At 43.6% G+C, this 22,964-nt stretch overlaps 1 protein-coding gene across 1 annotated transcript in view; it reads left to right on the top strand.

Annotated features, from left to right (window-relative positions):
* Nucleotides 1-7,811: 7,811 nt before the first annotated feature.
* The window catches only part of LAMP3 (lysosomal associated membrane protein 3), a 30,695-nt gene continuing 15,542 nt past the window's right edge, over nt 7,812-22,964 (top strand). Inside the window, 6 exon segments of the mRNA XM_043996836.1 lie at nt 7,812-7,873; nt 12,222-12,631; nt 12,734-12,788; nt 12,791-12,985; nt 12,988-13,025; nt 16,236-16,364. Of these exon segments, the coding sequence (XP_043852771.1) occupies nt 7,828-7,873; nt 12,222-12,631; nt 12,734-12,788; nt 12,791-12,985; nt 12,988-13,025; nt 16,236-16,364 (873 nt within the window). The 5' untranslated portion in view covers nt 7,812-7,827.

The following is a 22,964-nucleotide window of genomic DNA, read 5'->3' as shown; positions in this document are numbered from 1 at the left end:
AGGCTCACGCCCTTTCTAATTCCATTAGCCAGACTCTGAGATTGTCAGAAGGACCATCAAGGACCCGGAGAAGCTGTGGGTGGTGCATTTCTATCAGCTTTCCATTAGTCAGCCACCAGATTTCCCTGAGGACTCATCTAAATCACTGACACTTGCAACAGTTTGTGATTCTTATGGGTTTTTTTTCATTGTTCAGTGATGAAGTTATTTATATATTGTTATTGGGAAGAGAATCAGACAGGGGCCCAGAGCACGGAATTCTGCTGTTAAGTTGTCTGATTGTTTGGGCTGAATTTGATTTGTTTGGGGTCTGTTTTGAATTTGGATTTGGGAGTTCTTTGGGGTTTTTTTCTCTTTTTTTGGCCAGAATTGAATGTATAAGTTTATACCTTAAAAAAATGTGTGAAGCCAATTTTTCTGTAAATATGCCATGATGTAGGACAACACTTTGTTTGGACTTTATAAAAATGATACCTATGGTAATACAAGAGCCTCTGTGTGTGTATTTTTTGAAATTGTCTGTTGAAAATGCCAACCTGGAATGTGACTAAGGCAGGTACATGCTTCTTGAGGTTGCCCTCCCCATTCCCCATCTGCTTTCTCCATTCCCACAACGGTGAAGAAGAGCCAGGCTGAAGAGAGCCTGAAGAGGTCAACTAAGACCACTAGCAAAGCAGGTCTCTAACTTCCGCGCTGGGCCCCACTGTGACTTGGACAAGCCTCTGATTGGTCTCTTGCAAATTCCTCATAAGGAGTGTGTTCATTGCAAACTTCTCCCTCAGGTAAGAAGGGGCCAGGTGGTGAAGAGGTTTAAAAGCTCAATAGAAGATTTTATATTTGATCTTAGCAGTAATAGGAAACTAGTGTAGAGTTGGAAAGGACATCAGAGGCCATACCCAACTCCCTCGTTTTATAGATGAGAAAGTAACCTGAGAGAAGAGAAGGCATTTCCCAAAAAGTTTCTTCTTAAAACTGGATAAAATCTTTTTTTTTTTTTTAGTGAGGCAATTGGGGTTAAGTGACTTGCCCAGGGTCACACAGCTAGCAAGTGTTAAGTGTCTGAGGCCGGATTTGAACTCAGGTACTCCTGACTCCAGGGCCAGTGCTCTATCCACTGTGCCACCTAGCTGCCCCAAAACTGGATAAAATCTTAACAAAACACGTGAGAAAACAAATGACCAAGATTCTCCAGGATCATGTGGGGGTTCCATGGTTGGAAAGTGGTGGAGAGCTGATAAAAGTTATGCATATCTAGACTTTAAAACATCACCAAAACAAAAAGGCAACATAGAATAGTAGATAGTGGGCCAGCCTTGACATCAAGTTGCCTAAAGAGGGGCAAACTGACCCAGTTTGGAAGTAGAATAGAGCAAAACTTCCATGTCTATCAGCAGTGAAGTTGGGTCCGTGAGTAGCTCCTGAATTTCTAGCCTGGATAAGATAGGCAGACCCAATCCTTAAAAAAATTTAAAAGGAAGGAAGGAAAGAAGGAGGGAGGGAGGGAGGGAAGAAGGAAGGATGGAAGAAGGATGAAAGGAAAGGAGGAAGGAAGGAGGAAGGGAGGGAGGGAGGGAGGAGGGAGGGAAGAAGGAAGGATGGAAGAAGGATGGAAGGAAAGGAGGAAGGAAGGAGGAAGGAAGAAGGAAGGAGGGAGGGAGGAGAGAGGGAAGAAGGAAGGATGGAAAAAGGAAGGAAGGAAAAAGGAAGGAAAGAAGGAAGGAAGGAAAAGGAAGAGGGGAAAGAAGGAGGGATGAAATGAGGGAGGAAGAGGGAAAATTAGGAATAAAAATAAACAAGCTCAATTAATACTGCTTATAGTAGATATTGATGTCTATGTCATGACTCTTGATCCAAACATGGACAACCATAATGCAGTATTTCCATAGTGACTTATTGCCATCAGTGACAGTAGAGTCACTACATTAGTTCCCTGATGCCTCGGACCCCAAGGTGAAGGTAACTGAAATGGCCCTCAGGCCTTTACCAAAACATGGGAGGTATAACTCCTAAGATATCTCAGGGAGGGGAAGTTCCCAAAAGAATGGAAAAGTCTTGAGCGAGATTCCTTAGATCCTTTGCTGGATCTGTGAGGCTATTAAGGTGGTGACCAACCCTTTATTTCCTTCTCATCTTGCCATTACTCCTGTCCATATGCTTCTCTGGTCCTTTCACAGTAAATCCTACAGCTGAATCAAAGGTTTCAAATTCAAGGCCAGGGTGCGGCCTACAAAACTCCCACGAGCTGGCCCCAGCAGGTTAAAATGTCATTGGGAAATGTTTAACAAAATAAATAAAAATACAATACAACATTTATAATATTAATCTGTGGTTTTTTTTTTTAAATCAATATGTGACTGTAAGGATCCAATGTTATCTACGTTTTATTGTATTTCTATTTATTTTGTTAAATATTTCCAGATGACATTTTAATCTGATTCCCACACTTGTTAACACCTCTATCTTTCTTTCTTTCTTTCTTTTTTTTTTTTAGTGAGGCAATTGGGGTTAAGTGACTTGCCCAGGGTCACACAGCTAGTAAGTGTTAAGTGTCTGAGGCCAGATTTGAACTCAGGTACTCCTGAATCCAGGGCCGGTGCTTTATCCACTGCGCCACCTAGCCACCCCAACACCTCTTTCTTAAACTGCCTATTGGGTAATCAAAAGTATGTTAGTAAACATTTAGCAACCAGCTTGGAAAAAAACCAAACCTCAGATCTTTAAATTTGATCTGCATCATTAAGATTTTCTCTATCACTTCTGAAGTCCAGACAATCAACGAAACAACAAATCAAGCCCTGATCTCTTGTGTTTGCCAATGTCTAAGGTTTAAATGCTGACACTGAAATTTTTTTTTCCTTGGGGCAATGGGGGTTAAGTGACTTGCCCAGGGTCACACAGCTGGTAAGTGTCAAGTGTCTGAGGTCGGATTTGAACTCAGGTCCTCCTGAATCCTGGGCCGGTGCTTTATCCACTTCGCCACCTGGCTGCCCCCTTGACACTGAAAATTTAACAATGGAATCTCTCCAGGCAGCTCAAGTTGGCTCCAGCAAACCTGGGCATAATTTTTCATTGGTAATCAGTATCTCACCAAAGAAATCTTCTTTGCCTCTAGTGTGACCTGTAATCTTACTTCTTCAGAAACTTTGCCCTTCTATGATATTCCTAGAAAAGGGAATTGAAATAACATAAGTAACCATATGCATGCTTTTTCATCTTTATAAAATCTATATGAGAATGACTTCCACATTCATCACAGGTGTCCTTAATGAAAATATAATAAGGGAATATAAATAAGGGAAGCGTTTAAAAATGACTGTGACTGGATGTATGGAAAAGAGCTGATCTCAGAGCCAGAAACATCTGCATTCAAGTTCAGACCCTGACCCATACTGACTGTGTGACTGTGGACAAGTCACTTAACTTCTTAAAGCTCCAGGCAACTAAGACAACAAATTGCAGAGAAAGTGCCAACATATATTGGTAAAGACCATTTCCTCACCTGGGAGATCCCTATACCAATGAAATCCCCTATCATACCAGCCCACATCTTTGCAATCATAGATTTGATAGAACAGTGCAGATTTCAAGCTCTTTCTTGTTTTCTATGATCTAGATCTGAATCCCAGCTCTCCCAGTTGCAACCTGTGTGACCTTGAGCATGTCCCCTTCATCTCCCTTGGGCCTCAGTTTCACTACAGTAAAATAAGGGAGTAGAAGTAGTTGGATTCTAAGATTTCTTCCCAACTCTAGATCTATGACATATAATGATGATAACTAACATTTACAGAGCATTTTAATGTTCACAGTTACCTTATAAATATCTCATTTTATCCTCACAAGAACCCTGTGAGGTAGGTGCTATTATTACCCTCATTTTTACAGATGAGACAACTGAGGCACAAAAGTGATTTGCTCAGAATCACTGAGTGTGTCTAAGAGTTGCACAGTGTCTAAGGCAGAATCAGAATCTGGCTCTTCCTTCTCTAAGCCCAAGGCACTATCCACTGGACACAGCACCTTCTTTTGATTTCTATCACGAAGGGATTTCACTTCATGGCCTCTAACATTTCTTCCAGCTCTAAATATGTGACCCCATAGAGTAGTTTATAGAGTGCTTGGCCTCAAGTTAGGAAGACCTGAGTTCAAATCTGGCCTCAGACCCTTACTAGCTGTGTGACCTTGGGCAAGTCATTTAACCTCTGTACCTCAGTTTTCTCAACTGTAAAAGAGGGATAATAATAGCTCCTGCCTCATAGGGTCATTGTGGAACTCAAATATGATATTTATAAAGTCTCAGCACAGCGCCTGGTTCATTGTTCCTGATTAATAAACACTGTTCCCTTCTTTCCTACGACCCTGGGGTTTTTTGCCATTCTCTATATATTATCCAGTGCCTTACTTACGGTTAGTCCACAAAAAAAGTTGTTGAATAAATACAGTAATGGATGTAAAGAAAGAAGTCACTTCAAGAGCAGATACAGACATTTAGGACTACCTTTCTCATTGTGGAACTTGTCTCAGTAGCCTAGCATCTTAATCTCCATGGTCCTCTGTAATGTCACCTATACACCACTAGAGGGCCCCAGATGTCAGTTCTGATGCAGAGGAATGTGCCAGTATTTGAAAGACCGCATCAGCCCAGGAGAAGGTCCTATCTGTGCCTTAGCAAAGATGCCAGAGCTCAGTCCTGGACCTCAGTAGCTGTCGGAGCCGGGCCATCCAGAAAGATTTTAAGCATCAGCCTCTCTGTATGAAAAACACCAAGGATTCCCTGGAAGAGAGACCCACAGAGAAAGGACCAGGGGCTAGGATTCTACTGCCAGCATCTGGCCTTGCCTTCCCAGGGCCCTTGAAGTGGTGGATGAAGCTGTGCAATGGGGCAGATGTGTAATGGGTCAGCAGCACTCACCCACACGAGCTCTTTGGCTGGGCATCTGTCCTGCCCACAAAAACTCCCACTGACAACATTGGGGCTTTTTGCCAGCATTCTCACAACAAGGATCATCTGTGTCACTGTGTTTGTAAACTAGGTGGGGAGCCCCTTACACTTCTTCCAAAAAACACTGGCATTAATTAAAAGGCCAAGTTCAAAATAGAGTATTTAGTTCTTCCATTGGGTTTTGTTTTTGAAAAAAAAAATGTTTTCAATCTGCTATGATGGTCTAATCCCAATTACTGCTTATTGAAAATAAGTGTACTAGTTAAGCACTGCAATCTTATTTAAGAAAATAAAAATCCTTGTATTCTTTTTTTTTAAGTGAGGCAATTGGGGTTAAGTGACTTGCCCAGGGTCACACAGCTAGTAAGTGTTAAGTGTCTGAGGTCAGATTTGAACTCAGATACTCCTGACTCCAAGGCCAGTGCTCTATCCACTGTGCCACCTAGCTGCCCTATTATTCTTCAATTAAAGAAAAGCCAAACGACTTGAAGAAGCAATGGAGTATGGTAGAAAGAGGGCAGGCTTTGGAGTCAGAGGAGCTCAGCTTGCATTGCAGTCCTGCCACTGTATGACCACGGGCAGGTTACTTAACCTTGCTGGCCCTCAGTTTCCTCATCTGTAAAATGTGGGGGTTGGAGTAGGTGGCCTCCAAGGTCCCTTCCCGCTCTAGATCCGTGATCCCATGACCAGGGCTTGACATAGACATTCACCAGCTTGCCTTTTGCTACAAGTGAGCTCCCAGGGATCCAAAATCTTTAGCAAATATTTTCCAGCTCTTTGAACAGACTCTTTCAGAAGCTTTCAAAGCAGCTTGTGTGGTGTATCCCAGATCCTATTCATGGAGCACAGGCTTCTGGCTTCATTTCTCTCTTCTCCTGAAAACTGGACACCCTTTGTGCACGTTCTTAAGCAAAAGGTCTTTCATATCTTAGACCTATAAACTAGTAGGTCTGGAAGGGGCCTTCAGGATGATCTAGTCACAGCATCACAAAACCTCAGAGCCAGAAGGAGCCTCAGGGGGCTTCAAGTTCAAATCACATCTGAAAAATAAATCCTCTCTACAATGTGTGCAATGAGTGATCCAGTCTTTGCTTGAAGACCTCCCATAAGGAGAACCCATTACACCAGAGGCAGCCCATAACACTTCTGAATAGTTCTGAATAGTGCTGACATTGAGCCTAAACTCATCTCTTTACAACCTCCACCCTTTGTTCCTAGGTATACCCTCCAGAACCAAGCAGAACAAGTCTATTCCTTCTCCCATGTAGGCATCTTTCAAATATTGGAAGACAGAGATGCTGCCCCTTTAAGTAACCTCTTCTTCAAAATAAATATCTCCTGTTACCTTCTGATCTTCTAATGGTATGACTTTGATGCCCGTCACTGCCCCAGTTTCCCTCCTCTAGGCACATTCCAATGTATCAAAGTCTTTCCTAAAATATGGCACCCAGAACTGAATTGTTCTGGGTGTTCTTACCACCTAAGGTCTAGAAGTGGTCTGACTAAGGCAGAACACAGAGGGACCATCACTTTCCTAATTCCAGGCATTAATGTAATCTGAATTGGCATTGGCTTTCTTTCTCACCACATCACATTGTTGACTCATCAACCTTGAAGTCCACTCAAATCTTACAATTTTTTTTTGCAGGGCAATGAGGGTTAAGTGACTTGTCCAGGGTCATACAGCTAGTAAGTGTCAAGTGTCTGAGGTCAGATTTGAACTCAGGTCCCTTGAATCCAGGACCGGTGCTTTATCCACTGCGCCACCTAGCTACCCCCGAATCTTACAATTTTTTTTTAAAAGATGTCTTTCGGGGGGCAGCTAGATGGCGCAGTGGTTAAAGCGCTGGCCCTGGATTTAGGAGGACCTGAGTTCAAATCCAGCCTCAGACACTTGACACTTACTAGCTGTGTGACCCTGGGCAAGTCACTTAACCCCCATTGCCCCACCAAAAAAACAAACAAACAAAAAAAAAAAAAAGATGTCTTTCTTGTCTTGTTCTTGGGATACCAATTTTCATTTTTCCTTTGTATCCCTACCATTGTCTTGCATATAGTAAACACGTAATGAATTCTTATTGAATTGCATTCTTACTAGATTTAGCGCAGTGTTTGAGACTGTCAAGAGCTTTTAGAATCTTCACTCTATCCTCCAGTAGGCTGGCAAGTGACCCCTCCCATGCTTAGCAGCTTTGACAAATCTGATCGGCGTGCCTAAATCTGGTTTCCTTCTTACCACTGAAAATTACGTGAGTGTGGTCAGAAATGCTCTCTCCATTTTTGTAGAGGAAGATGCTGAGACCTAGTTGGTGTAAATGTCTCATCCGAGATCATGGGCTGTTCCAAGGAGCAATGGGTCCTCAGAGTTTCTGAGTTCCGAGAGTCTCATGTCCCTTGTGAGCCATCCTGCCCCTGCTGTAATTGACAGTGTCCTCCAAGGGGTCTGAGGCCTCCTGTAAGGACCTTGAGGAAAAGGAGAACCCATGATAAGTGAGAAGGGAGCTGGTGAGGCCCAAGTCCAGCTCTTGCCACCGAGTGTTTAACTCGAGTGCTTGAGCCTCCAGGAGACGTGAGTTTGTTGTCCCTTGCAAACACTGAAAGCCTGGATGAAAGTAGGTTCTGTCTCACAAGAGCCATGAAGAGTTTCTTGACCCCATTGGCTCCGGTTTCTAATTTAAGAGGAGGCCCTAGAAAATCCATAGAGCTCTTTCGGTTTCATCAGCTGCTCTGAAACCAAGGGACCTAAAGCTGTCTCTTCCTCCTTTTACCCACATGACTCCTCAAGAGCACCAAGTGTGCAGCTTCAAGTTTGGAACCAGGAGAAGCCTGAGAGAGGCAGCAGCAGTGTGCCTTGCCTACGGCCATCCCTAGAACCATCAAGCCCAGTCATGAAGAAAGGCGCAGCAGTGCTGGTAATGCTCGTCTTCTTTGCTGGTGAGTTACACAGACCCTGACAGCACTATAATGGATAGTAAGTGATTCAGGGCATTCTCCTGCTCTCTTCTGCTGTTGCTGAAGGCAATGGGGTACAGGAGGAGAGCACTGAATGTGGAATGAGAGGACCTGTGTTCAAATCCCCCCTCTGCCATTCACTACTTATGTGACCCCTTAAGTCCATTTGTTCTCATCTATAAAGAAGGGGTTGGATTTAGAGATGACCTCTGTGTCTCTTTCCATCTCTTAGTCAAAAAGAAGTATGCTCTTGTATGCTTGAGACCAAGTCAAGCTAAAGATACTCACTAACACGATGGAAAGAATGCTTGTATTTAGATCCAGAAGATCCCTAATTCTGATATGTACTGCCTGTGTCACTTTGGGGAATGAATAAATGAATGAGTGAATGAACGAACACGTTTTTATAAAGCACTCACTATGTGCAGGACACTGTGCTAGGTTTTGGGGTTGCAAGTAAACAAAGAGGCCTGCATGAAATGGGTCAAGGACAGCTTAGATGGGTCATCTGATTGAGAAGGGGGGAGGAGGACCAGGGAATTGGAGAAGTTGACTTGGGCCTTGTGACCTTGGACTTGTAAGTTTCTTCCGCTTTCTCTTTTTGTCAGTTTCCCAGAAATGGAGGTTAGAAGTCTTGGTAGCAAAGAAATAGTAGTTGAGTTGGCTGGTTGATTGATTAGTGGATTGGTTGGTTGGTTGGTTGGTTTAGGGGCTGGGATTGGGGGTGGGGGAGGGAAGGTTGTTGTTCTGAATCTAATTTACTAATTGCTTAATCTAATTTAATCATCTATCTCTTACTACTTATGTGACCTTGAGCAAATTATCTAACTTCTTTGGGCCTCATTTTCCTCATCTGTAAAATGAGGGGTTGGATTAGATGACCTCCAAGGTCCCTTTTACATCTGAAACTATGATCTTCTACTTAACCACCTGTGTGACCTTGGGCAAGTCATTTAACCTCCCTGGAGCTGTTTCGACTCTATAAAGTGACAGGATTGGACTAAGTCACATCTGAGTTTCTTTCCAGCTCTGCATCTATAAGCCTGGGAACTGAGGATTCCTCTCTGGTCCTCAGTTTCCTCATGTTAGACTCTAAGGATTTTAAGATTCATTCCAGCTTGTGTGGGCTGTGATTTCATCAGTGTGGAGAATTCCTGGTGTGGAAAATTCCTCCATACATATTTATGTATAGATTATATATATATATATAATGTATCATAGATCACATATTATATATGTGTTATGAGAGAGAAGAGGGGAGCAGATGTATATGTCTGTGTAAGGGTGTATATATGTGGAGGGGGGAGAGAGAGAGAGAGAGAGATGGGTAAGTTACCAATATATATATATATAAGGCATTTTCTCAATTCTCATCCTTCTTGACCTCTCTGCAGCCTTTGACATTGTCAATCATCCTCTTCTCTCTAGATTCTTGTCACACTTCTTTCTCTGGGTTCTCTCCCTGCCTGTAGTGTGACTGCTTTCCAACGCCTCCTTTGCCAGATCTTAGAGCAGGTTATACCCCTCTAAACAGGGGGATCGTCCAAGGCTCTTCTCTCTTTATATTATTTCACTTGGTGATCTTATCAGTTCCCATGCATTCAATCACCATCTCTAGAAACATGATCTTCACATCTATTTATCTTTTTTTTTTTTTAGTGAGGCAATTGGGGTTAAGTGACTTGCCCAGGGTCACACAGCTAATAAGTGTTAAGTGTCTGAGGTCAGATTTGAACTCAGGTACTCCTGACTCCAGGAACAGTGCTCTATCCACTGCACACCTAGCTGCCCCCAGATCTATTTATCTCAAATCTCCAACAGCCTATGGACATTTGAGCTGGATGTCCCATACACATTTTTTTTTTTTAGTGAGGCAATTGGGGTTAAGTGACTTGCCCAGGGTCACATAGCTAGCAAGTGTTAAGTGTCTGAGGCCGGATTTGAACTCAGGTACTCCTGACTCCAGGGCCGGTGCTCTATCCACTGCGCCACCTAGCTGCCCCTTCCATACACATTTTAAACTCAACAGGTCCAAAACTGAATCCAATTTATCTTTCCCCAAAGTCTCCCCTCTTCCTAACTTCCTCCTTGCTGTCAAGGACATCACCATCTTCCCAGTCTACAAGACTCACAACCTGTCATCCTTGACTTCTTGCTATCTCTCACTCCTCTTAGACAATCTGTTGCCAAGTCCTGTCAATTCTACTTTCGTAATATCTCTTGTATACGTCTCCTTCTCTCCTGACAGTCACCTCCTTGCCACAGGCCTTTACCATATCAATCCTGGATGGTAGCAACAGCCTTCTGCTTGGTCTCTCTGCCTCAAGTGTCTCCCCACTACTGTTCATCTTCCACTCAGATATGAAATAAATTTTCCTAAAGTACAGATCTGACCATGTCCTACCCTCCCCAACTCTACTCACTAAACTTCATGGGCTCCCTATCACCCACAGGATCAGGTCTAAAATCTCTTTTGGATTTTAAAGCCCTTATAATCTTCCCCTTTCTACCTTTCCAGCCCTCTTATACCTTAATGCCTTCTGCATAATTTGTAACCCAGTGACACTGGCCTCCTTGCTATTACTCCACCAGAACACTCCATCTCCTGATTTCACTTTCTTGTGGCTATCCCCTATGCTTGGAATTCTCCCTCCTTACCCCTATCCCCTGGCCTCCTTCAAGTCTCATTGAAAACCTCACCTTCTGCCAAGAAGCCCTTTCCTGGTTCTCCTTAACTGCTAGTGTCTTTCCTCTGAGATCACCTCCAACATGCCCTGTCTATATCATGTCTGTACATCACTGTTTGCATGTTGTCTCCTCCATTAGAGTGGGAACTCCTTGAGGGCAGGGACTGTCTATGCCTTTTCTCTGTATCCCCACACTTAGTGCAGTGCTTAATAAATGTTGTTTTTTTAGTGAGGCCAATGGGGGTTGAGTGACTTGCCCAGGGTCACACAGCTGGTAAGTGTTAAGTGTCTAAGGTCAGATGTGAACTCAGGTCCTCCTGAATCCAGGGCCGGTTCTTTATCCACTGCACCACCTAGCTGCCCCTTTTTAATTTTTTCTTTTCTTTTTTTCTGCTCATCATTTCTTAAAGCACAATAGTATTCCATTACATTCATATACCACAACTTGTTAAGCCATTCCTCAGTTGATGGGCATTCCCTTGATTTCCAATTCTTTGCCACCACAAAGGTGTAGCAACTTTTAAGTTGGAACAGTATGAAAAATGGTTTCCCCCAATCTAACAGCATACAAGAATTTTGGTCTACCTGTCATGATATCAGCAATCCATAATGCAATCTCTCACTGGCAGGAGCCTAGTGGATCATTCAATAGCTTCAAAGCTAAGGAGACGCACTCAGAGAGTGTAAGGAGAGTATACGTAAGGGACAAAGGCCCAAATAATGCCCTTCATGGAAGTAAAGATTTTGCTACGGTAGAAAGAGAAATTCAGTTTATTTTTCTTAATGTGATTATTGATCACTGTTGGAAAAGCTGCTAAGGATTGTCTGAACTTGTATATAAATGGAACTCGGTGGGTGAGGTTTTCAGAGCTTTGTAAGTAGAATCTAGCAGATCCCTTTATTTAGGAATATGTAACTTCCTCTTTGGTAGAAAGCAGCAGAAGAGGAATAGGAAGGTCTTTGCAACCTGGTCCCATTCTAAATCATCAGCCTTTTTATACATAACTACCCTTCTCACATTGTGTAGCCTAGCCAGACTGGCTTTGTGCTTTTTGTCCATCTCCCACCTCCAAGTCTTTGCACTGTCTGTCCCCTCTGCCTGAAATGCACTCTCTCAGCATCCTTTCTCTCCTTCCAAGCTCAGCTCAACACAAGTACCATCGTCTACATGTAGCCTTTCCTGATCTCCCCGGCTGCCAACACCTTCCTCACCCCTCCCTCATATTACTTTATAATTATTTTATATAGGCTTAAATATGTATGGGCAACTAGGCAGCCTAGTGAATAGTGCTGGACTTGGAGCTAGGAAGCGATGACATCACATCTTCCTTCAGACACTACCATGGGAATCTGGACAAATTTGACCAAATTATTGTTTTATAAAACTGTTTAGTGGTTGTGAAAAAATCACATGACTATTATGGGAAAGCATGGTGCCTGGAAAAGCACTGAACTTACAGTTAAGTGAGTTTGAACTGAGTTCAAATCTCAGTTACCTGTGTGACTTTGGCCAAGTTACATTACCTCTATGGACCTCAGTTTCCTGAATATACAGTCAGGAGGTTGGATCAGATAACCTATAAAATCCCTTCTAGTCCCAGATCAATGATCATCTTTTAACTCATTCATTTCCTTATTTGCAGTAATTGTGAGCTACTATAGCGGTATAATGAATATACAGGCAGTAGATGTCAGAGGATACCCAGGGCATGACACAAGGTCATCTGTCCAAGAAACTTCCCTCATCACCCAAACCAGTCATGACACCATAACCACTGTCCAAAGGGGATCAACAGATGGCCACACCACTGCCTCCAGTTGGCAAACAACCCTGACAACAACATCCGTGGCCACCCATTCAACGGAGGCAAGTACACAGTCAGCTGGTCCAACAGCCCTCACTGATGTAACTACAAAGGTCCCTCTCCACAGCACACAAACTATAACCCCCATGAATACGACACTCAAACTCCTCCTAGGTCATCCCCACAGTACCTACACAGAACAGTCAAGCGTGCCCATTACCCAGATGACCATGGCAGCTCAACCTACAGTGCTATGAATACTGATACTTCACCTCCTCCTGGGTCATCTACCACCATACATCACTCAACTGGTCAAGCACACCTGTGGCCCAGACAACCCCATGGCTCAGTCAACAGCCAGTCACTCAACCTTAAAAATGGCTACAATAACGATCCCATCAGGCAACAGACCTCCCTGACAACACCTTGGGACTACAGCCCCCAGCAAAGTAAAGACCCCACCAGGCTACCCCCACTACAACACCACCATGTCACTGCCACAACTTCATCAGCTACACAACCTGTGGGGCCCACTCTCGTTCCTCAGCATCACCTCCTCACATGGGACCTATCTGGTCTACATGGAAGTAGGGTGTGCATGAAGCTGAGATGGGAGCGCAGCTGCTCATTCTGGACCAAGAAGCCGGTAAGATGGGGGACACGAAGGATGCTAAGGCTGGGTATGATCTTAGGTCCTTCATTAAGCATGAAGTTTTTTGCTTTCTTTTGAAATCTATAATATAAAGTAAAATATAATCAAGGAAGCATTTCCTCTCATTTATAACTTGGTAAATAGTCTAAGTGCTATAGCTTGACGCTCCAGGTCAAATGAATTACCCAGAGTCAGGGATATGCTGGGTGGAGCCAGCTCAAAGGCTTGGGGGAACCAATTGTTAAATTCTCTACGTGTAAAAAAAAAGATAGAGAAATAAATAACCATTCAGCTTAAATTGTTTTTTTTGTGTGTGTGTTTTTATTTTGCGGGGAAATGGGGGTTAAGTGACTTGCCCAGGGTCACACAGCTAGTAAGTGTCAAGTGTCTGAGGCCAGATTTGAACTCAGGTCCTCCTGAATCCAGGGCCAGTGCTCTATCTACTGTGCCCACCTAGCTGCCTCTGACCAGTGACTTCTGATGACAATTGGGTTAACCTCCTGGCTTGCAACTCAGTCATTTTTTTTTTTCAGGGCAATGGGGGTTAAGTGACTTGCCCAGGGTCACACAGCTAGTAAGTGTCAAGTGTCTGAGGCCGGATTTGAACTCAGGTACTCCTGAATCCAGGGCCAGTGCTTTATCCACTGCGCCACCTAGCCGCCCCACAACTCAGTCATCTTTAAGATCAGAAGGATAAGCCAGGGGGGTTCTAGGGTCTCTTGTAGATCTGAAATTCTACAAGAAGATGAAAGTCAGCATGGACAGAGTGGAAAGTATGGACTCTGGAGTCCAAGGGCCTGGATTCAAATTCGGCGGCTTTTGCAGCCTACTCCACTGTGTGACCGTAGGCAGGATTCTCCATCTCGTAGGCCTTAGTCTCTTCATCTGTAAAATGAAAAAGATAGGACAACCTTTCCTCTAAGATCCCTCGAAGCTTGGAGTCTATAATCCTATGAAGTCCAGGGAGGAGACTAGAGAAGGTAAATCTTAGAGAGGAGTGATTATCTATTTTAATAGCATGGTAATTCTTTACATAGCAAGCTCTCCCAGCACACCGACATTATAAGTCGACTGACAAAAATCAGATTTTTCTCATTAACTTTTCATGAAAATATTGATTATAGATTGTGTGAGATGTGAGATCCCTGTAGGGGGGTTTATTCTGTAAGCATCATTGGGATGTTATAATAATAAAAACAACAATAATAGTAATGATAACAGCTAGCATTTATACAGCACTTTAAGACATGCAAAGCTCTTTACCTGTGTTGACTCATTTGTTCCTCACAACAAGTCTATGAGGTAAGAACTATAACTATTCCCATTTTTGTTTGTTTGGGGTTTTGGGGTTTTTTTTTTTGTTTTTTTAGTGAGGCAGTTGGGGTTAAGTGACTTGCCCAGGGTCACACAGCTAGTAAGTGTTAACGGGTCTGAGGCTGGATTTGAACTCAGGTACTCCTAAATCCAGGGGCCAGTGCTCTATCCACTGTGCCACCTAGCTGCCCCACTATCCCCATTTTTTTTTTGTGGGGCAATGAGGGTTAAGTGACTTGCCCAAGGTCACACAGCTAGTAAGTGTCAAGTGTCTGAGACTGGATTTGAACTCAGGTCCTCCTGAATCCAAGGCCAGTGCTTTATCCACTGCGCCACCTAGCTGCCCCCTATCCCCATTTTTACAGATGAGGAAACTGAGATTGAGTTAAGTGACTTGCCCAGGGTCACAAAGCTAGTAAGCTTTCCTGTCTCCCAAGTCCTTCATTCTATCCCCTGTGGCAGCTAGGTTGAACCATGGATAGCGCACTGCCCCACCTCAGATACTTACTAGCTGTGTGACCCTAGACAAGTCACTTAATCCCAATTACCTTAAACATCTGAGGCCATCTCCAGTGGTTCTGATATATATCTTGCCAGTGGACTCAGATGGTTCTGCAGGAGGAGGAGGGGGACCATCACCTGATGTCACAGTCCTTTTTGAGAATGAAGGACAAACAACAACAACTATTCCCTGCACTGCTTACCTACTAATAAATATACATGGGGCAGCTAGGTGGCACAGTTGATAGAGCACCGGCCTGGATTCAGGAGGACCTGAGTTCAAATCTGGCCTCAGGACACTTGACACATACTAGCTGTGTGACCCTGAGCAAGTCACTTACCCTTATGCCCACAAAACAAACAAACAAATAAATAAACAAACAAATACCATGACTGTAACGATTGGAATGACGCCACCTGCTGGAGACTTACTGTAGAAAAGCTCCGCCATGAAGGAAGGTCTTTGAGGGCAAGGCCATGCAGCTTTTCTTTGCGTCAGGAAGTGACGTTGGCTGGTGGAGGAGGGAAGGGGGGAGCCGGGTGCTCTGTCTTGCTCTCTTTTCCTGAGGACGCTGGTGGAGAAGGGAGCTAGAAATGTGCTCTCCCTTTAATAGATAGGAATCTAGGCCTTTTCTTCTCTCTTTACCAAATTCCTATTCTCCTTATTAAATGCTAAAAAGGCCTAACTCTTGCTAAAGCTTATAATTTATTGGCGACCCACTCATTAGAGATTTTAGACAGACTAGCTAGAATTTTAGCCTTAACAACTGAAAGAAGGAACAGGGTATAATGGAAAGAGTGCTGGCTTTGGAATTGGAAGGTCTGAGTTCAAATTCTCCCTGTGTCATTTACTCCCTATGTGACCTCGGGCAAAGTCAGTTTCTTCCACTGTTAAGTTGAGGCTGTTGGATTAAATCAGGATTCTGAACCCTGGGGGCTCTGGACCTCCAAGGGGCCTGGATGGATTCAGGCGATCCATGAAATTGTACATGGGGGAACATTACATCTTTCTTCTCACTAACCTCTAACTGAATGTTTTCAACTACTTAAGAACATGATTCTGAGAAGGGGCCCATAGATTTCATCAGATAGCCAAAGGGGTCCATAGCACAAAAAAGGGTAAGACTCCCTGGAGCTGATAAATAACTTTGAAGAGTCCTTCCAATTTTCTTCTGCCATTTCACTGGCACAGCTAGAATTCCCAGGTGAGCCTCTCCCCCCCTTCCCGCCCCTCCCCCCCAAGGTGTAAGGCCTGCTGGCCATTTGCTCCTTGGTGCCGCAAGGGACTCAGCTGGCTTGGTGGCATGGAGGTGGGGACAGAACGCCTGAGAGACTGAATCTTGTTTTGCATCTCACTGAGGTTCTCTGTCTCTCTCTGGCTTTAGTATTTTTCATCTCAAATGTATTTCAATATCACCCCCAATGTGACTCAAGCTTCAGGGAATTGCGGCCCTGGAAAGAACCAACCTTCTCCTGACTTTCCGGGTGGATTTGTGAACTTGACCTTCATGAAGGTAAGAAGACCTGAGCCATTTTTCCCCTTTTATCAGCTTTGGGTGGGAGTGGACAGAGGCTTTTCATCTTGTGACCCAAGAAGTTGCACTAACCTCCAACCCAAGCTCCCCAGGATCCAAATCTCCAGAGCCCTTTGAAATCTTTACTGAAAAGCCCTTCGGAGGAGCACTAGGGGAAATTGCCACACTTTCTGTTTGCTCTCTCTCCTTCAATCCCCCTTCAGTGAGGAAGTTAGTGCCTCCTGGGCTGCTCTCAGCCTCAAAGTGAGAGATTGGCAGGTGGTTTGTGGAGTTGAAGGAGGAAGTTGGACAAATGAGCAAACCCTCCCAAAATTCCCCACATGAGCCCGGTGCCTGGGGAGTCAGAGAACAGTACAAAGAGGAACTAACCACCCCAAACCCATTCCAAAATGCTGGGACTCTTCAGGATGGCTTGGAGATTAAACCTCGGGCAATCTGAAGCCACAGGTCTCCACTGTTCTGAGGAAGAGTGGTGATGAGCAATCCACCCTCCAGCCAAGAGCGCAGGCTCCTCTGGGTAACCCCAAACTGTCCCTTAATGTTTCCTAGAACAGAAGAGTGTAAGGCTAAGGTACACTGGTCATCAAACAGACGTCAGCACTCAGGGCTGAGTCTGTCCCTCCATTTCATCTCTTTGATATTCTTTTCTTTTCTTTTTTTTCTTTTTTTTTCCTTTTTTTTTTCTGGCGGGGCAATGAGGGTTCAGTGACTTTCCCAGGGTCACACAGCTAGTGAGTGTCACAGTGTCTGAGGTCAAATTTGAACTCAGGTCCTCCTGACTCCAGGGCCAGCGCTTTAACCACTGTGCCATCTAGCTGCCCCCTCGAATGATGTTTTTAAATAAGTGAAGGCCATGTAAATTTCAACTAGAACGTCAGTGAAAACAAAGGTGCCATTTTTTTTTTCCATATCGAAATTCACGGAGACCTTGGAATCTGACCTTAGATTCCTGTCTCTCAGATTCCTTCTGGTTCTAAATCTATGTTTTTCAGATATCCCTGAGTCTGTCCCTCCATTTCATCTCTTTGATATTCTTTTCTTTTCTTTCTTTTTTTTTTCCCTTTTTTTTTGGCGGGGCAATGAGGGTTCAGTGACTTTCCCAGGATCACAAGCTAGTAGGTGTCAACTGTCTGAGGTCAGATTTGAACTCAGGTCCTCCTGAATCCAGGGCCAGCGCTTTAACCACTGCGCCATCTAGCTGCCCCCCCTCCATTTCATCTCAAAGGGCTCTTGCCTCGTAGGGCACACTCCCCTTTTCCTGCTCGATGGAGATATCTACAGAAAGTCATGGATTTCCACTCAGGATACAGCAGAGAAGTCACCCATCCTTTCATTTCCTCACACTTGGTGGATGTTTAGCAGAGATTTAAGACTTCAAAGGAACAGCAGAGAATTAAGGCTTGAAGGAAAGAGGGGGGAACCAACCTCTCAGCAGGGTGTGCATCCAATTCAACCCAACAGGCATTTACTTAGCCTTCTCTGTGCCAGATGCTGAGATGCAGAGACAAAGTCAACAGTCCCTGACTTCAAGAAACTTACGTTCTATTGGAACATGTATGGTTTTATCTGGAGATAGAATCCTCCCTGACCAGGCTCCCTCAATGCGACTCAAGAAGCCTCAGAGTGGACGATGAACGCTAAGCCCAAGGCCGAACAACCAATCTGTGATCATAGACCTAAGGCCTGGAAGGGACCCCAGAGGTCAGAGTGTCTAGACAGCCTCATTTTACAGAAGAGCAAACTGTGAGACCAGGAAGATTAAGCCACCTGGTCAAGGTTATGCAGGTAGTAAGTAGCAGAGGCAAAATTTGAACCAAGGGCTTCTGAGTCCAGAGTCAGAACACTTTTCTTTTTCCATTTTTTTTCTTTTTAGATTGGTCTCCCTAGCTTGCCCAGAAGTCCAGGGGCTAACCCCACTGCCAATTTGCATAAGAGCCTTTTGCTCATTCCTTCCTGTTCTGGATTGTTTTGTACCTTCCTTAGGTATCCTGGGAACCCCTACCCCCCACCCCACTCCCAGGGGATCCCCATGTTGACAGCAAAAGCCTAACGCCTTAGCCCACCTCAGCCAGAACTCCTGAGCAGCCTCGTTTTCCCCCCATAGCCAGGATGGACAGGTGGGAGCCACTGTTCTGCCTTTATCCTTAGTTTGTCTCTATTTCCATATGTATATGTGTGGATGTAAGTTTCTTGAGGGCAAGGGCTGTCTTTTTCGGGGGGGGGGGTGTTGTGGGGCAGTGGGGGTTAAGTGACTTGCCCAGGGTCACACAGCTAGTAAGTGTCAAGTGTCTGAGGTCGGATTTGAACTCAGGCACTCCTGAATCCGGGCGGTGCCTTTATCCAGCTGCCCCCCACCTTCTCCATTCTTGATCCAAACTCCTATCCCCTTCATGAAGAGGCAACCTGATTAAAAGTCTGCATTGAGTTTATGCTCATCATCTCATTCTCACCCTCATTATCATTTAGCTATCACCCTTATTGTTTCCAAAGTACTTCACAAATTTTATCCTCACAACTACCCTAGGTGGTAGTTGTTATTCTTTCCTTTCAGTCATGTCTGACTCTTTGGGACCCCATTTCGGGTTTTCTAGGCAGAGACACTGGAGTGGTTTGTCATTTCCTTCTTCAGCTCATTTTACAGATGAAGAAACTGAGACAAACAGGGTTAAGGGATTTGCCCAGAGTCCCACAGCTAGTAAGTATCTGAGGCCCAATTTTAATTCAGAAGCTGAATCTTACTGATCCAAGCCAGCACTCTATCCATTGAGCCATTACCTATCTTTAACTAGCCTAGGAGGAAGTGCTATTATTATAACCATTGTACAGATAAGGAAACTGAGGCAGACAGCAGTTAGGTGATTAGCCTAGGGCCACACAACTTTAGATGTCTGAGGTGAGAATTGAGCAACTGATAGGCTCAAAATTGGCAGGGGGGCGGGGAGAGGTAATTTCCATTTTTTAAAAGTTTCCTCTTAACCCACCTGAATGTCTCTGATTCAGTGGGTTTCTTTAACAGAGGGGTCTGTGAACGTTTAAAAAAATGGTGTGGGGGGAGGATAGGCTTTCTGGCTCAGTGGGTTCTCTATTATTTTTTTTATAAATTTTTAAGCACCAGACCTGGATTCAGGAGGACATGAGTTCAAATCCATCACCAGACACTTGACACTTACTAGCTGTGTGACCCTGGGCATAGTCACTTAATCTCTCATTGCTCCCACCAAAAAAATGATACCTGTATTGGTTTCCTTTTTAATCAATAAATGGGACAAGGGAGCTCTTTTTCCTTCCAGGACCTTTGCAGAAAGATCAGGGCTACCTGTCCCTGAGCACCCCACTTTCTGAAAAGTTGTAGCGAAGACACATGAGCTTTACAAAGCTGTGAGCTTGGACAAAGCCAGTTAACTGCTAACACAGCCAGAGCTGATGCATATACCAGGTAATAGATCAGCATGTGCAAAGATTGAATACCTGCTATGTGCTAAATGTTCTCCTAGGCTTTGGTGGGTTCCTGCCACCACCCCTAGCGACTTACAATCATTTCTGATTTTTTTTTTTGTTTAACTGAAAGGGGTGGTGTGGAAACCAAGCTGCCTAAATATAAATTGACCTTACCAAAAAAAATTATTCTAAAGAGGAAAAGTTTGTTCCTTGTTAGAGTCTTTTTTTTGTCAGAATATAAACTGATCTTTCTGAATGTATCATTTGGATTAAGTGCTAAGAGAAAAACTCTTAGGGGGAAATCAGTCTTGGAGCTATTCTCAGTGTGCTCCCCACCCAGCCCTCAGTCAGGCAGGTGAGACTTAGACACGGACAGGATGTTTGGTTTCTATGCCCTGCTCCCCCCTCCAGCTGTGAGACCACTGTCTAGAAAGTCAAACGTTTCCTGTTTCCACTAAGAGCTACTTTTACCTACAGTATGTGGGAAGCTCCAAGCACCTCCTTCAAAGGGTTTTGGTGAGGATCAAATGAGATAAAATTTGTAAAGGGCTTAGCACAATGCCTGGTACACAGTAGGCACTTAATAAATGCTTATTGTGTTCCCCTCCTCCTCGGATCTCAGAACCAGGGAGGATGAAGAATGAGATTGGAGAGAAATCAAAGCAAAGGGGGAACAGGTAACTCCAGAGTGCACACCCCAGCTTAAAGTCAAAGGACTTCCAAGAGCAAGTGTAGCTGTTCCAATCTGTGATTTTTGCTGTGCCTTTCTTTAAAAAATCGAACCAAAAAAAAAAATCCTTTTATTGACTTTTTTTAATTGCCTGAATTTTCTTCCTGTATCCCTCCCACTCCCACTCCACATGACAGAATCATATCACATACTAAAGACTTTTTCCTTGTGCCTTCACAGGCCAATTTTAAATCAATAAGCTTTATTATTAAGTAATTATATAACTATCCATAGCTCTATTATGTAATAATCCATTGGAAAGGTCAGGTCTGGAGTCTAAAGACCTGGGTTCAAATTCTGTCTCAGAAGTTTACTACCTGTGTGACCTTGGACAAGTCACTTAACTCCCTGGGCCTCAGTTTCCTCACCTGTAAAAATGGATATTGGACTAGATATCCTCTGAATTCTTTTCAGCGCTATTATCCACATAAAGTGCTTTGTGAACTTAAAATATGTCAGCTATTAGTGTTACGTATCAATTTGAGTGGGAATTTCAGTTCCATGGACCACAGGGAAGCAACTTCACTATATTCCTTTTGTTAAGTCTGAAGCAAATGTGTCCTGACTTGATATTCAGAACAGGAAAGGACCTTGGGGATGGTTTAGTCTTCCTACAACCGTCAATGCTATAAATGCATTTTTATGGACTGTGTAATCCATATCCTGACCATTTGTGCCCCAGAAAACTGTCATGACATGCTTACCCAAAGGAGATGTGCGTACCCCAATGTCTCTGGGTCTTTTTGCATGCTGCCTAATTAATTTTCCTCTGTGAACATCAATTGGTCGATCTGTTTCCATCCTCTTCTACTCAGTCTTGTGCAGTTAGAGAAATTGCCAATTATTCCTAGAGGTGTCTTCATTATAAGAGTGGATAGTGTGTGCGGATGTCTCATATTTGGGAAGAGATTAAGGATCCTTGAGGAGAGTCTAATCAAGTGTTCTCTTTTGGAAACAAGATGTTTCAACTACAAATATGTAGTTGAAAGTATGTATGTATGTAATAAACTCGGCAGCCCAGCTGCTGCTTTAGACAACTCTGTTACCATCCTCTTACTGACCCCCCCCCCCCGTGGGTGCCCTGCTCCAAGTGTGCCAAACCTCTTTTCTCCTCAAACCAGTCATTATTCCCTCAATGCCCCTATTTTCAGCAGATGGCATGGCCTCTGATTTCATAGAAAAGATTGAGACCACCTGATATGAGCTCTTCCAGGTTCCATTCTCTGACCCTCAACACTTCTCTTCATCATGACTTTCTATGTCTTTTCCTTTTCTGATCCCAGGCACCTCCTCCCTCCAGATCTCAGCCCCAAGGTTCTGGTAGGGGAGAAATATAGATGATGGCCCCAGTGGAGATGTCCTACTTTGGAAATATTAAAAATCTCATATTGCAAAAAAGTCACTTTCAATAATAAACAAGAGAAAAGCTGGTAGATTATTCCCAAGGATATGAAAGTAGAACTTGGAAGCTGTCCATCATGGGGGATATATTTTTCTTAGTGCCTTGCTCAATTTATGTTCTGCTGAAAGGCTATATTCAGCACCAAAAAATGGAAATATAAACCTGTGGATTTGACCTTTGGTCTTGAATCTGCAAAGATTCTCAAGTGTTATTCAGCTACGCACCCTGTCTTTCACAGAAGTGAGCACTGCTTATGTTACTTCTGAAGGAAACAGTAAACACTTCATGTGACTCATTGGGTGGAGGTACCAAAAAGCAAAAGGTCAGTCTTGTAAAGCTGATTTTTGGAACCCAACAGTAAGACTTCATATGGATCCCTAAAAGATTTAATCTTTGATTCAGGTCCTCAAGTGCCCGCAAATGAAATTAAAATGTAATTGGGAAATATTTAACAAAATAAATAAAATAGAATAGAACGTAAATAGTGTTAATACATGTTTTTTCTAAGTCAATATGTGACCTGCAGGGATCTTTATATACCAGTTTAGTGGCCCCTATTTCTATTTGAGATTGACACTGCTGCTCTTGAATCCTAACTCTGTCATTCAAAATTGTAACCATCCTTCCTTGCTATATGGCAGCTACAAATTTAATAAGTATACTACTTATTGCTTTACCTAAATCATGGACAAAAAGATGTTAAATAGCACAGGACAAATCAAGGTCTTGGGGATATGCCCCCGAAGATATCCTTCCACATTGATGTACTATTAATGGTGACATTTTGAGTCTAGCCAATGTCAGTACTGAATCCACCCAATTGTACTCTGATCTCCTCCACAATTCTTCATCTTAACCCCCAAAATCGAGTGAGAAATCTTATCATGTGCTTTGCTAAAATATATCAGCTACAGCTTAAATATTTGCCCGGCCTTTAATAACCATGTGAAAAATGGAAATATGTGTGATATAATCTTGAGGATGACATGTTGACTTTGTGATCGTTGTT

The sequence above is a fragment of the Dromiciops gliroides genome, chromosome 3 (genome assembly GCF_019393635.1).
Source record: "Dromiciops gliroides isolate mDroGli1 chromosome 3, mDroGli1.pri, whole genome shotgun sequence".
Lineage (NCBI taxonomy): Eukaryota > Metazoa > Chordata > Mammalia > Microbiotheria > Microbiotheriidae > Dromiciops > Dromiciops gliroides.
This window is presented reverse-complemented; position numbering and strand designations above follow the sequence as displayed.